This window comes from Marmota monax, unplaced genomic scaffold (assembly GCF_021218885.2).
Source record: "Marmota monax isolate L192 unplaced genomic scaffold, Marmota_monax_Labrador192_F-V1.1 WCK01_AAM20220418_F8-fsc00056, whole genome shotgun sequence".
Lineage (NCBI taxonomy): Eukaryota > Metazoa > Chordata > Mammalia > Rodentia > Sciuridae > Marmota > Marmota monax.
Window position 1 is genome coordinate 12,816,716 of NW_026695212.1, and position 16,638 is coordinate 12,833,353.

The following is a 16,638-nucleotide window of genomic DNA, read 5'->3' on the forward strand; positions in this document are numbered from 1 at the left end:
TTACCCTTTTTAAGAAAATATGACTGGTAGCATACTACATAGGCTCATCACTGCCCTTCTTACCAAAAAGAAAAGTCAGTAAATTTTGAAACACTTTTATAGCTTTTTTTGTTTTTGTTTTTGTAATAGGGATTGAACCCATGGGTGCTTACCACTGAGCGACATCCCTAGCCCTTTTAATATTTTATTTTGAGATAGGGTCTGGCTAAGTTGCTTAGGGCCTCATTAAGTTGCTGAGGCTGGCTTTGAACTCACGATCTTTCTGCCTCAGCCTCCCCAGCCACTGTGATTACAGGCAAGCGCCACCATGCCAGCTTCATTTGTCTGTTTTGTTAAAGGAAAAATACATATTCTCAGAGCTGGGGCTGTAGCTCGGTGGTAGAGTGTGTGCCTCGCACATGTGAGGCACTGGGTTTGATCCTCAGCACCACATCAAAATAAATAAATAAATATATTGTGTCCATCTACAACTAAAAAATTATTTTAAAAAATACATATCCTTTTTAAAATTTTTTTAAATTTATTTTTCCATTTCTTATTGTGGTAAGATACAAATATTAAATTTACCATATAAACCATTCTTAAGTGTACAGTTCAGTTATATACTTTCATAATATTGTGCACCTCCGTAACTCTTCTTCATCTGATAAAACTGAAACTATATACTCATTAAACAATAGCATTTCTCTCTCAGCCTCCCTGTTTCTATGATTTTGACTTCTTTAAAAAAACCACATATTAATGAAATCATACAAGTATTTCTCTTTTTTTTGGGTTTATTTCACTTAGCATAATATTGTCAAGATTTATTCATTTAGCACACATTAAGTTTCCTTTTTAAGGCTGAATAACATTCCATTACATGTCTGTAACAAATTTTTATAATAGTAGTTTTTTATAGCAGTAGTCCATCTGTTGATGGACGTGGATTGCTTCCACTCTTTATTGTGAAAAATGGTGTCATAAGCAGAGGTGTCCAAATATCTCTTTGAGGCTATGCTTTCAGTTCTTTTCAGTATATACCAAAGAATTGCAGAATCATATAATTCCATTTTCAGTGTTTTGAGGGACCATCATATTGTTTTCCACAGCGGCTGTCTGTTGTTGAGTGTTGTGAATTTGTTTGATGTAGTGATTTATTGGGTTGAGCCCTGTATTTCCTTCCTTATGTCTGGTGGTTGTAGCTATTTTTGAGAGTTGAATGATGAAGTCTTCAGCTATTATGGTAGGGCTGTCTCAATTTTGTTTTTGCTTGAGATATTGTGGTGGTCTGTTATTAGGTGAATTAGTAACATAGTTTTATCTTCTTGTTGTGTTGAATCTTTTATTAGTATATAATGTCTTTCTTTGTCTCTTGTCATCTTTCTTGATGTAAAGTTTATTGAGCTGGGAGCTCAGTGGTACACATCTGTAATCACAGCTACTGAGGAGGCCGAGGCAGGAGGATCATGAATTTGAGGCCAGCCTTAGTACCTTAGTAAGACCTCTTCTCAAAATAAAAAGGGTTAGGGATGTTGCTCAGTGGAAGAGTGCCCCTGGGTTTAATCCCCAGTACCAGGAAGAACAAAATGGTTTTTTGGTCTGATTAGTATAGTCACCACTGCTGTCTTCTGGTTACTATTTATTTACATGGAATGTTTTTTTTTTCATACTCTTCACTTTTCTGCCTTTCACTTTCCTTTTCTTTGGATCTGAAGTCTGCCTTGTAGACAGCACACAGTTACATAATTTGTGTTTTGTTGTTGTTTGTTTCATCCATTATGAATCTTTGTATTGGAGAGTTTAATCCATCTATATTGAAAGCAATTACTAATAAAGAGGAACAGCTGCCATTTTACCATTTGTTTTCTGTATGCTTTATAGCTTTTTAGTCCTTATTTAGTGCGTTATGTCTTTATTGTGTTCTATCAATTTTTTAAAATAGGGAAATGTTTAAATTCTTATTCCTGTAGCTATTTTTCTTTGATTGCTGTAGGTGTTACTTTTAACATCCTAAAATTATAGCTCTAAATTAGAATTTGGTTTTGAATGTATATATACTACTTTTTTTTTTTTTGGTACTGGGGATTGAGCTCAGGGCACTTGACCCCTGAGCCACATCCCCAGCTTTATTTATTTATTTATTTATTTGTATTTTATTTAGAGGCAGGGTCTCACTGAATTGCTTAGCGACTTGCTTTTGCTGAGGCTGGCTTTGAGCTCGCAATCCTCCTGCCTGAGCCTCAGGAGCCCCTGGGGTCACAGGCTTGTGCCACCGTGCCCGGCTTATATACTACTTTAAATTTTTTTTTTAGTTGTAGATGGATACAATGCCTTTATTTTATTTTTATGTAGTGCTGAGGTTTGAACCCAGTGCCTTCCTCATGAGAAGGTACAACCCAGCCCCAAATACTACTTTTAATAATACACAAACTGTGTTTATTTATATTTTTTTCATATCCCTTTCAATTGTTAATTTCACAGATTTACCTATTTATACATTGTGTTCTCCAAAACCTAAACAAATAATTATTTTAAATGCATTAGTCCCTTAAATGATGATAAAAACAATATGTGGATTTAAAAGTCAAAATTGCATTAACATTAGCTTTTTAACTAGTAGTTTCTTTAAAGATATATTAATCTCCTAAATCATGTAGGAAGTAGAGTTACAAATCATTGTTAAATACTAACTTTTGTAATCAGTTATGTATTGACTTTTATTGAAATCTTTATATGGCTTTAAGCTACAATCTAGTGTCCTTCCATTTTACCCTACAGGATGTCCTTGAGTGTTTCTTGCATGGCAGGTTTAGTGGTAATGAACTGCCTCTCATTCAGAGATTTCACTCTTTTTAAAGGGAGAGGAATGTCTTAATTTCTCTCTTTTGAAAGGCAGTTTTGCTGGATACAGAATTTGTGGTTGACATTGATTTCTTTTTAATACTTTAAATACATTGGCCTGCTGACCTCTGACTACCAAAGTTTCTGATGAGAAATATGTTAAAAAGATTTCCTTCACTTTATTTAAAAAATATTTTTGTACACAATACCTTTATTTATTGTTTTATGTGCTGCTGAGGATTGAACCCAGTGCCTCATACACACTAGACAAGTTCTCTATCACTGAGCTACCACCCCAGCCCCTCCCTTCTTTAATTCAGTCTTTTTTTTTCTCTTTCTACTTCTTACATTTGATAACTTCTCCTGTTCTAGGTTCATTTGCCTACTCTTTTTTTGCCTCCTCAAATCTGCTTTTAAATCCATCTGGTGAATTTTTCATTGTCTTTTCAGTTCCAGACTTTCTTTTTAGGTATTCCTTTTATTTATATTTTCATTTTGTTCACACATCATTATCTTTGTCCACATCTTCCTCTGGTTCTTAGAGTATCTTTAATTCAGTTGTTTTAAAGTAGTTCTCTAATACATAAGCCATCATGTCTTTTTCAGGGACAGTTTGTATGGATTTTTTTCCCCTTGAAAGGTTTATACTTTATGTTTTTTTTTTTTTTTAATATGCCATCTAGTTGTTCTGTTGAAAACTGGACATTTGAATGTAATGATGTGGTGACTAGTAAATCAGGTACTACTACTTCCCCAGGGTTTATTTATTTATTTATTTTCCTTTTTGATTATTAAAGATAGTCTCTGTGCCAAGACAGCTTGAGGGTATAAACTTCAGGCTCTCGCAGGACTTTCTGAATCTGCGCCCTTCTCTGGGCATGCATAGTTTCTGATTTTCCCTATGTATGAGTTACCATTGAATAACCTACTCTTTATTGTTTATTCTCAAAGGAGGAAAAAGAAAAACGAAAGAGAGGAAGAAAAGGGATAAATAAGTAATTTCACCCAGAAGGGGAGAGGTTTGCAACAGTTGAGGGTATGTGCTACAATAATGGCCACCTCTTTTTGTCTGTACCTATGTGATCTGAAGAAGCAATTAGAGCATGGGTCTCTAATATGTGGATGACAGGGTCCACCCTGATTAGCTGTATGCTAATTACTCTAGGAACAGATGAAACAGGTGCATTCCTGCCTGCCAGGGAATGGAGGGTAGGGATTGGTAGTGTGAGTGGGCCAAGCACTGAAATTAACTGCAATTTACCATCCAGGCATTCACCTGGAAACTGCAAGCCTTCAAAAGACTCCAGAGTTCCAAAATAGATACATCACACATACTCTGCCAGTGCACTTTTTGTCTAGGTAGAGAAACAGATTTGTAATGCTTCCTATTCTGCCAAACTCCAAGAATCCTCCTCAGGAACTTTTAAATGTGAGAAAATAACCAGTGTTTCTGTGTAAGGTTCAAAAGATTTCCTTGCTCACTTAACATCTCATTCATAGATTTCACTCTTTAATATGCCTAGTTTAATTATCAGGTGTTTCTGAAAGAAAACAAACAACTGAAGGTATCATTGTCATCCTCTCCTGCTATTTCTTACCTTAGGTTGATGCCTCTGGGTCTGTCTGTCTGTTTCTCTATGTTGCATACATGCAAATCAGAACCAGGGACAGCAGCAGTTTGAGGGCTGTGCTAAATATTGGTAGATCTAATTTATTAAACAAGAGATGAATATAGGTAGAAGTTCCATTGTTTGTTTCTAGCAGCTCCTTATTGTGCTTCCTCTCTCCTACCCTCACCTTGAGGTGCACCTTTTTGGATATCACTGTGCTTAAGAAATTAGAAATATTGTAGATGTACTTAAATTTGTTTTTGTGTTACTTATTTCCAGGGATCCAGTGAAGATAATTGTTGTGGCTTGATGATGGAATCTTAGTGGTTTATTGTATTGTTCTTTTTACTTTTGTGTATATTTAAAAATTTCCATACTTAAGCTCTTTGTTTGCCACAGAGTGATGGGAAATAGCAAGTGCAAATTAGATTGTCTGTGTGTGCCTCTCTTTTATTAGATATGAATGTCTTTCATAGAGCTCTTCCAGTGGACTTTCTCTTAAGTCTCATTTGGATCGACTTGAATTACAGGACTGTTCTTCACCTACTTCCCACACTTGCACACCCGTTTTTATTTGCTTTCAGGAATATCAAAGGTAGATTTATAAATAGAGAATGCTGGGGCTTTTAAACATTCTTTCCTTTTGATGTTCTGCTAATTATTACATGTTCATTGCTATTTATTTTTATGTATTTTATATTTTTTTAGCTTGATTGTATGTATTTTTACAATCTGCCTCAGTGTTTCATGAATAAGTAGTGCTGTAAAGAAAAATGAGAAACTGATTTTCTCTTCCAGTTAATGAGATTCTGTGGTTTCATAAATGAGATATTTTAGAACTGTGAAATGGATTAAAGCTGTTGAAATATTGGTATTTTAAAATCTGGGGGGCTCAGGATGTGACTCTACAGTTGAACACTTGCCTATATGAATGAGGCCCAGGGTTCAATCCCTGGCAACATGTGTGCAGGCGCGCGCGCACACACACACACACACACAATGAGTTTAGAAAGTCAGATGGGGAGAAGGAAAAGAAATGTGATATTTTATGTTTAAATACATTTTAATTTCTTTTTAAAATACACACTCACATTTTAGTTGTTGCTGGACTTTTATTTATTTATATGCAGTTCTGAGAACCAAACCCAGTGCCTCACACAGACTGTACAAGCATTCTACCACTGAGCTATAACCCCAGCCCATATTTTAATTTCTGAGTCTGAAAATGGAGCAATATTGTCTTCTTAAAATGTTATTTTCATCTTTGAATTTGTTGTTAAATAGTAGTAACAATCCATATTTTCTTTTTTTTCAAGATATGGAATATATGAACGCTGCCGAGAATTGGTGGAAGCTGGTTATGATGTACGGCAACCAGACAAGGAAAACGTTACCCTCCTCCACTGGGCTGCCATCAATAACAGAATAGATTTAGTCAAGTATGTATTTTATGCTTTGATTAATTATTAGTTGGCTTTATTTTTAAATCATTGGGGGTAATGATCATAAAATGAATAATTTCCAAAATTCATGACTTAAGTGTGTATCTGTATATCTTTTTTCTTGAAAAAAATTACTTTTAACATACATCAACAATATGAGCCAAGCACTTTTCTGAGTGCTTTTCCATGTGTGTTTCCTTTCATTTTAATTCTTGAAATAACCCTAAATGAAATGTAACAGTTACTACCATCTCAGTGATGAGAAACAGAAGCACAACTTTTAAATATACTACACACAGCTATTAATGGCATGCAAATAATAAGTTGGAATTGGGATCTGAATTTAAGCAGTCTCACATAGCAGTCACATTCTTACTACGGATTCTATGGGGAAAAGCAGCAAAAAGAAAGAGGGTTTGAAACAGTAATAGGCAATAGTCTTATTTAATTGTTCATATCAGCTTAACTGATAAGTGTTTCATGTATGAAGTATAAAATGATTTTTATTCTTCACTATTAATCTGTTGTTTTAATATTAGAAAGAAATAGTCACAGAGGCAGAGGATACAACTCAGAGAAAGAGCCCTACCCAAGCATGAGTAAGGCCCTGTATTTGCTCCTGAGCACTGGAAAAAGAAAAAGAAAAAAGTTAGTGCAGCAAGAATTGAACTGATAGGAAGTCTTTCTTAGTAATCTTATTTGGTAGTCTTTGATACTTTGAACATTTTAGAAAAGACAATCTAAAATGAGCTGGTTGGAGATATATAGTTAAGTGTAGCATACAGAGTCTAGAGGCAAATAGAATATTAATGCCAGATAAAAGAATTTGTCCTTAAAAGTCTTAAGCAAAGATTAAACAAACAATAACTCATTGAACACCATGAGTCACTTTCTTCTAGAGAGTGTATTTCCATTTTCTTTGTTCCTTTTTTCTCTTGTTACATCTCTTTAATTTTCCCTGTGTCTTCAGTATGGATCGCCTTATATCTAGTTGTTTTTGTCAAAAAATGTATTTGTTTCATCTTTGTGAAAGAAATTTTCACATTGGATGAAAAATTTTGCCTTTTATACACTGAGAAGATCATTTCAGTTTCTTGGCTTTTGTTACTGTTAAGCAATTATACTAAGCATTTAAGATTTTCTCTGTTTTTTGGTTTTCCTGAGTTTTACAATGATATATCTAGGTGTCAATTTCTTTTTATTTTGAATGAGATGACAAGGAATTTTGATTCTGTGAATTGATGTTTTCCTCAGTTTTGAAGAGTTCAGCCATTGTTGCTTCAAATAGTGCTCCTGCTCCATTCTCTTTTAACTTCCCTGCTGGAACTCCAGTTGAATATATGTTAGTTGTGTTTTTTTTTTTTTTTTTCTTACTGTACCCTCTTTCTTTTCATTCTGTATGTTCTCTTCTTTTGTCTCTGCTTCACTTGGGAAACTTTTTCCAACCTGTAGTTCATTACTCTCTGTGTTATCTCCAGTGTTCCTAATTTTGGGGTTCCTAATTTTTAAAATCTTATCATTCTGTTTTAGAATTTTTGTTGTTGTTACTGTTTTAAATCTGTATTACTCAAATCATTAGTTGTTGAAATTTTTAATCTTGTCTCATATACTCAAACATAGCAAATACCATTATTTTATAATCTATCTGTAAAATTATAGCTTCTGTAGCTCTCTGTGGGTCTGTTTCTATTCTGTTTTTCTTTGACATGCCTGATTGTCCTTGGAGATATATATATATATATATATATATATATATATATATACACACACACACACACACACACACACACACATATATATACATACTAGACATTGTGTTGGAAAAATTATATGTTGATTAATTTGAGACTTATGTTGCAAAGATTTGTTTTTGCCTGGCCCAACCTAATTTCAAAACTTTAGATTTCCCAGATTTTGGTAGCTGAAGACTATGCTGTATTAGGTTTACTTCTATTTCTTCCTTCCTTTATAGAGCAGCTTTTTGGGGGATCCCAACCTTTAGTTTGCTTTTTATCTCCTTTGCTTCCCTCCTGGCCAACTCTTCTGCATCAGCAAATTGTCTTTAAGTCAAAATGCTGGGCATTCTTGTAACTTCTTCAGGTTTTAACTCTTTCCTGAATCTTGACTAAGTAAATGCTGTTAATTTTATTAGGCTTTGCTTTTTAGGAAATGTTTCTTATATTTCATTGAGCTTTCTTTGTTCTTTTTAAATGAGAGGGTTAGGGTTGGTTCAAGTCACATAGGCTTCCCTGATCTCTATTTTCTCATTAAAAAATTATTTTAATCAAAATAATACATAAAGAATTTTAAAAATCAGGTATTGTTCAAAGACTTACAATGAGAAACATCAGCCTTTCTCTACCCTTTAGTTCCATATTTAAGAAGTAACATTTTCAATACTTAAGTTGTTCCATCCAGTATTTACTCCCCCCCCACCCCTAGTAGGGGTGGGTAATGGGTATTGAACTCAGGGGCGTTCAACAACTGAGCCACATCCCCAGCCCTTTTTTGTATTTTATTTAGAGGCAGGGTCTCACTGAATTACTTGGCACCTCCCTTTTGCTTAGCCCTGGCTTTGAACTCAAGATCCTCCTGCCTCAGCCTCCAGAGCCTCTGGTGTTACAGGTGTGTGCCACAGCACCTGGCCAGTATTTACTCTTAAACTTGATATGTTTATGTTGCTACTTTTATATGTATTTTTTTAATGCAAATGATAGCAAACAATTTTGTTTTTTCATTTAATCCATGTCTTCCAGGTTTTTTATTATCACTACAAATAGAGCTGCATTATTCTTAAAATCTGTATAACTGGTGATATGAAGTATTTATTTACTGATTTCCTTATTGATGGACAGATAAATGGATTGATTCTAGTGTCTTTGCTGTCACAAACAACACTTCAATTGATATCTTATACACATATCATTTTGAATATGTTTATATCTGGAATTCATTGGAGTAAGAAAAATGCCAGTTTTTAATTTGAATAAATATTGATAACTTTATATTATTTCTTGATTTATTAATTTTTAACATTATATTTTGTCTTTTTTAATATTTAAAAAAAATTTTTTAGATGTGTAGACCGTTATTTTATTCATTTACTTATATGTGGTGCTGAGAATCGAACCCAGTACTTCACACATGCTAGGCAAGCGCTCTATCACTGAGCCATAGCCTCAGCCTATATTTTGTCTTTTTAAATAGATGTTCTAGACTGCCTTTCCACTAATTCTTTTTCTGTTACTCTTTCATGGTTTAGTTACATCATTATGCAATGTTTAAATTGTTAGGTGTATGTAACTATGCACTGCTAAGCACAAAAGCTATTCTGTGATTAACTGTTCTTGTAGAACTTTGGATTTTGTCTGAGTTGTCAATTTGCTTCATGTGTTTTTCATTTTTTTTTAACTGTCACTAATTCTTCCCATACACTTAGAACTGGAAAAATCCCCCTTATGCCAACAGTATTAGTTAATTTATCAGTTTTGTTTTGGTGGAGGAGGGAAGATGATATAATTCTTAGACTTCTCCACTTTGCTATGTCAGCCCAGACTTTTTGCTGTGTAGGACTACCATACAACCATTCCTTGAGATTTTTGTTTGCCATAATTTCGATAAGTCCCTTTGCTTCAATGTTTGTATCTGTTTTCTAGATATTAGGGGTTTTTTTGGAGGTAGTTTTTCGCCCCCTCTAAAGAAGGGAATGGAATTGCTTTTAAAAAATTCCAATTGGTATTTTAAAGAAAATATTTCCTATGAAAATAGTTTTTTGAGCTGTAATTCTTTGAGTTCTAGTCTAACCACTCTCAAGAAACATCTTCAACATTGTATAATGTCTAACAGGTACCTTAAGAACCAATTCAAAGATACCTAAATGTTCGTGTTCTTAATTGATTAATTCTGGAAATACTTTGTTAAGTTACTTTGAAATATATTTTACATGACAGTGGAGTTGGTCCCTTAATTACATAATGTTTTAAAATCACAAATTTAACAGAAATTTAAATGAAGCAGAAAATGTGTGAATTATATATGTAAGTAAGAATGATTATACTGTGTACTTTAAAAGTAAGTGCATTAGTGATCTAAAACAGTAATCACTTAGAACAGTTTGAGAGCCTCAGTGAAATATATGGATTTCACAGGATGTCAAGATGGTATGACATTAATACATTAAACATTGAGGTTGCTTTTTCTTTTAAAGCAACATGGCTTTAAATTAGGCATAACAAACAACAAGGCATAATAAAAGACCTTCTGTTACAGTTTATAGTTCATAAAATTCTTGCATGTTTATTGTTTGATTTAATCTTACAATAATCTTATAAGGAAAGTAAAGTTAAAAATTTGAGCTATCCAAGGTAGAACACATCTTGCCTGTGGTACCACTATTCTGATTTTAATATTTTACATGCTGCTACTCAAATCTTTGTGATTCTCTAACTACCTTCTTTTTTCATATGATTAATTTGGCATTTCTATTCTTTTTTGTAATTAAATTTTTTTTCCTATAACAAAAAAGTGATGTGTTTGTATAATAAACTTCTAATTATGTTTCTTAAACTATCAAAAAAGATTGCTTATTTTCAGAGGCACAAAGCAGCATAAGATACAAAATGAGAACTTTCCTTATTTTTCGCATAATTTCTTAACATTGAAGATGCACGATTCTAAATGACTACAAATTTTGTCTTATAGATACTATATTTCGAAAGGTGCTATTGTGGATCAACTTGGAGGAGACCTGAATTCAACTCCATTGCACTGGGCCACAAGGTGTCAATTTGCTTCTATATTATTTTTCCTTTGGATCCTTCATTAATATAAAACAATACAACTTCTTTTTTAAATGATATTCCAAAATTAGTGGGAGAGTTTATTATGCTAATAGTTAATATCACTAATATGCCAATGTATTCTTGTCCAGTTTTACCTGCATTAGAAGCTGAGTTTGTTGTTCAAGGTGTCTTAAGGGAGTTAGCCATGCTGATGATAATGTAGTTAGTTATAAGATTGCATTAAAGTTTGGATTTGTAAGTTTATCATTTTGCATCCTGTATATATATTCAGTTAATGAACTAGCTCAGTTCATGGAATGAATGAGATATTGGAAAAAAACAATACACTTATAGTAATTATATATTATATTTAAAGAAGTTATGACTATTTCCATAAATTATCAAGTACTATTACTCTAGTTAAGATTTTAAAGAACCAAAAAATCCTAAATGTATTTTGACATATATCTATTTTAAAATAACTTCATAAAATGTGTAATCTTTCTACCATTGCCTTGTTTTAAAACATTCTTTCAAGAAGATACTGTTTGAAATAACTTTGTATATATTAAGTGTTTATTCTTTTGTATTTTAGACAAGGCCATTTATCCATGGTTGTGCAACTAATGAAATATGGTGCAGATCCTTCATTAATTGATGGGGAAGGATGTAGCTGTATTCATCTGGCTGCTCAGTTTGGACATACCTCAATTGTTGCTTATCTCATAGCAAAAGGACAGGTAAAAAAAAAATTGCAGTGGTGTAGATTTTAATCTGATGTTCTTCATGGCTTAAATGCCTAACATGTATAACAACCTGGTGATATTTAAGTAGTAGTTCCTAAAGAATAAAGAAAATAAATAAGTATATAGTTAATTTGATATTGAATTTTTAATGCTCTTAACATAAAAATAAGAAATATAATCATGAGCCAAATAATGTTTACTAAGTTGGGTCTTTTATTTCTGAGATAGATGGATATAAGTACTGGAAAGTAAAGGAGAAAATTTGGATATTAATTCTCCCCCCCCCCCCCAATTATGGTGTTTGAATATATCCTCTGAATTAATCCAAACATTTTGAAGTTATTTATTGGTTATCTTCTATTTTAATTCCTCCTCAGGGCGATAATTTCTTCAAGATTGGTTTCTCATTTTCTGCTCTATAAAATGCTGCTGCTTGTCAGAAAGTTCCTCATGATTTAAGTGGTTCCTGATTTTTCCTGAATGTGCAGCAGTGACCATAATCATATTAAATATCACTGGTTCATGCTACTATGTTTTTATAGTAAATGTATTTTGTTAAAAGTAATGTAACCTGTTTTTTGTCCATGCATTTTTTTCTGGTTGTATTAAAACATTAGTTTTAAAATAAGGATCTCATCACACAAGAGTAAGAAAAATTAATTTAATCCATTTCTGTCAACACATATTTATTGTCATTTAATTTAAAATTTTACACTGATTTAGAATTTAAATACTATATTTTTTAATAAATTCTTTGATTTTTTTTTTGTTGTTGACAGTATTAAGCAGTAGCATTTGTATATTGTACATTGAAGCTTACGAAAAGAGGCATAGGCTGATTAAGTTAACTGTTAGAAGAGGAAGTTTATTCTATTATTGTTAACAAACCACCCTCAAATTTGATAGCTAAGATCAACAACTATTTATTGTGTCTCACAGTTCTCTGAGGTGACAGTTTTGTTTTCCTTGTGAAAATGGCTGGGTGCTGTAGTCATCTGGGGACTTGACTGGGCTGGAGAGTTAGCTCACTTATACACATCTTGTGTCTATTTGGATAGAAATGGCTAGAAAACTGTTCTTGGCTGGGATAGCAAGGTCTCTGTCTTTGTCCATGTCAGATCTTCTCCACACCACTACTTTATGTGGTTTCTCCAGCAGGCAACTGGAGTTACTACATGATGGCTTAGAGCTCCTAAAAGAAAGACAAAAGCTATTTTGTCTTTTGTTTTAAGTCTTACGTCTCATGGCACAGCAGCATTTCTGCTCCTTTCTATCAGTTAAGGTGAGGTTAGGTCTAGCCCCTTTTCAGTGCAGGGAAGGGTCAATGTGGATGTGAATTCTAGGGGGCAAGGTCTATTAGGATCTTCTTTGAAGACCAACCACTGAAGGGGATAATTCTTTTTCTCCCATCTTCTCCTGGGAATTGAAGAATTAACAATACAAATTCACCTTTTTTTCCTTGCAGTTTTTAACTGGGAAAAAAAAAGAGGTGTAAATTTTTGAGCCATCTTTTTTGTTGTTGTTGTTGTTGTTAATTGATTGTGGAGTTTGGATGATTTTGTATTTTTAAATCCATCAAAATTATGTAGGCTATAAAATTCTCAAAGGGTAGATTTTCTACCTATCATAGTATCTTTTTTTTTTTTTCATTTAGTTGTAGATGGACACATACCTTTATTTTATTCATCTTTATGTAGTGCTGAGGATTGAACCCAGGGCTTTACACATGTGAGACGAGTGCTCTACCGCTGAAACACAGCCCCAGTCCTCATAGTATTTTTTGTATGAAAAATGCATGATGGTTGTGATAAGTGTCTGACAAATGATTAGTTTTTTCCTATGAGCAGTATTTTCTGTGTACAAAAATTACACATGCTTATTATAAAATAGTTAAATAAAATACAAGAGTCTGGCTTAGAAAATGAAATCCCATTTCTTCCCTTGCCTACCCTAGACTGAGGTTACTTCAACAGTTTAGAATGTAAAAGATTTTTTTCCGTGTATGTGCTAAATAATTACAGAAAACACCCTTCAATGTATGTTTGCATTATACTTTGAATATAGTCCAAAGTTCTCTGCCTTACAGAACCATCTTTTGAGTTTTCTTCTGTCACCTCTTATTTCTTGTTCTGCTTCAGCTATACCATTCTTGGTATTCCTTGAGCAACTCAGACTTGCTGTTGTCTCAGGATCTTTGTGCTTGCTGTTCCTACTGCTGCTGTGTGGTGGCCTTTCCTTACTTAGTCATTCCCCCCACCACCTCTGTTTAGTCAGGTAGTTGCCCAAATTTTATCAGTTCCCATTTATGAGCAACAAAATTAATGTATTTTTATTTCTTCTTTCACTTCTCTTTCACTGCTCTAGGTCAATAATATTATTTTTCTTAGTGTTAACTTTGTTGTGAAAAATATAAAACTGTATTTATATTACTTTGATTTAGATAATACTCTTTAAGTCTTAGCTATTACAGACGAGGCTTTCAGCATACTCTCTCTTCAGTTTTGTTTTTTTTTTTTCATTTTTTTCTCCATTTTTTGTAACCAACTTTACATTGTTAAGATAAATAACATTTCCATTCAGTTTGCCATTCTATTCTTCATAATTGTTTTAGTAATCTGTTAAATATATTCAGTGCTTACTGTCAATTCTTTTGGATGATTTTTAAGAGAAAGAGGGGAAAAATACTAGTTTTTGGAGCCCTTTTGATCATGGGATTCCCGTAAGCTTTTGTTCAGAGATTGTTATTTCTTCCTTCTTCCTAATAGAGAATACACATGTGTCCAGACTAAACTTGAAAAAGAAGTACCAAATTAAAAATTCCAACCCAAAGAGAGAAAAGATTGAATTTCATTTTTTCTTTTTCTTTTTTTTGGAGCTGTGACATAGTTACATTCTCTAAAAAATTTTCTTTCTGTATTTTTGATACTATCACTTTTTAAAAAGGATATGAAAAGACTTGTTACTACTAAGAAATTTAAGCATAAGAAGTCACATGTTTAAAGGCTGGGAATATAGTTCAGTGTTTAGATAGATTGTCTGGCATATATGAGGCCCTGGGTTTGATTCTTGGCATATGATGGATAAGGCAAAACACTGTATTATAGTATTTGTGGTGAGGGACTAACTATTGCCAACAAGGATGTATTCTAGTTCTCTAATATAGTAATTCTTAGCTATTTTGTCTTCCTCAGTTCACTTGGATAATATTAACATTTGAGACATGGTCCCATCAGTAACAGTGGCTCACAGAGAATTGCTACATGGAGATATGCAGTGTTTTATAGGATACTTTTCTAACTGTTCTCTTCTCACTGATTGGTAAATTAAGGAAGACATCTTGGATTAGAAGTGCTTATTTGATATAACCTGGAAATGGGAGATGAGGAAAGGAAGCAGAAAAACTTAATATTTACTGAATATGTTATATTCCAGACTATGGGACTTAGTATTCACATTACTCTATTTAATAATCATTAAATTCTACTTAAGGGTCTTATGAAATTGTTTTTTGAGGTCACTTTTTTTTTTTTAAATGAAGAAGCTGAAGTTTAGAGGCTTGATCCCCACCCCACTCTTTAGTATAAAAGTGATTAAATAATGGTACAGCTAGGAATTCTAAAGCATGTTTATCTTATTCTAAAGCCTATCCCTTTCTCAATCCCAGAAGAGTCAATGAATATGTCTTTTCACTTAACATTTTGATCATTTACTCTGTTAGGTACTGAGAACACAAAGATAGATTAAATATTGATTCTTAGAGATTCCTATTCTGATTGAGAGACAGATTCCTCAGGTATAGAGAGGATAATCAGACCAGATTGGGGTGGATCAGAGAGGGTTATTTCAGAGCAGTGAAACTGATACACTTCCTGATACATCAGAATGTCTTCAAAGGAGATTTAGAGTTAGGGTAGAATTTTTATTTAGGAGGTGGTAGTTTTATTTCAGATTTGCCAAAAACTAAGCAAAAGGGAGAAGACAGTTCCAGAAAAAGTAAAAGTTAAGTAGAAGAGGGAAAATAATTATAGTTTACTACATTGTTTGGCCAGGGAGAGAATACATATTTATGATAAAAGTAGTGAAAACATGAATAACATAAGTCACAGTAGATATCTTGATAAAAAACAATAGAAAAGATGTGTTTTTGTGATGAAGCAGAAGGAGGAAAGTTCTCATTTTTCATACTGAAGAGTCCCAGAAGATAATGCCTGAAGCTGAAAAATCAAGATATAGTAATTAGAGAGTCTATTTTGAAGATATGAAGTTAAAAAAGTTGAAAGTGGTGGAAAGTAAGGTAGAGGATTGCTTTATCACTTTTTCCTCACAAGCTTTGCAGATTTATTTAACTCTAAAAATGTACATCTGTAACATAATAAAAAATAAACGTTTGAGTTTATTTAAAAAATTACATCTTTTATTCTGTTTTGAAATACTTAGGGCTAAATAGGGTTGTTTTTCCTTCCTATCAGACATTAGCATAAACAAGTTTTTCAGAGATTTGAATCACTTTATCTGTCCTTTGTGGCTGAAAGGCAGAATAGGTAAAGATTCTTAAATACATGGCATCTTAAAAGGGAAAACTGTGAAAGGATAACATGCTGATCAATTAAAGTATTAGTGGCAATACTTATTTTTATTTTAAAGATTTTGAAAGTTTTATAAGCCATCCTTGATTGAGTAGTAATGTATTGGCTTCCACAATGTGTCAGTTAGCTTTTTCCAAGTAATTTTGGTTAGAAACTTATAAAATTTTTACTGTTTTACTTTACTCTTTCAGGATGTAGATATGATGGATCAGAATGGAATGACACCTTTAATGTGGGCAGCTTATAGAACACATAGGTATGTAACCATTATAACATACATATTCAGATCATTTTTAGGATAATACATTGTGAAGCAAGTAATGAGAAAAAGCAATAAATGTTATATTACTAATGTTTACAAGTTTTATGTGACATAGTATATAACATAAATTACCTCTTTGGATATTTTGATGTCTATGTTTACCTCTACCTCAGTAATTGTATTTTCTTAATCTATTCCTCCTTTTAACAATTTCTAAGAATTGACAGATTATCTTCTTTGAAAAGTAATTAATTTTTCATATGATTTACATTGGCAAGTTTATGTATTAATTTGTAAGATGTTTTAAATCATTTTTGGAAAAGTCCAGATTGAACTTTTAAAAAATTAAATTTTTTAATTACATAGGAGTTAATGATATCAGTTCCTA

General features: G+C 32.8%; 1 protein-coding gene across 1 annotated transcript in view; it reads left to right on the forward strand.

The window, feature by feature from the left end:
- Positions 1-16,638, forward strand: part of Zdhhc17 (zinc finger DHHC-type palmitoyltransferase 17) — a 99,606-nt gene that overhangs the window by 41,734 nt on the left and 41,234 nt on the right. The window contains exons 3-6 of the mRNA XM_046430661.2: positions 5,750-5,872; positions 10,577-10,654; positions 11,252-11,396; positions 16,180-16,244. Coding sequence (XP_046286617.1) covers positions 5,750-5,872; positions 10,577-10,654; positions 11,252-11,396; positions 16,180-16,244 — 411 coding nt within the window. The remainder of the gene's footprint in view (positions 1-5,749; positions 5,873-10,576; positions 10,655-11,251; positions 11,397-16,179; positions 16,245-16,638) is intronic.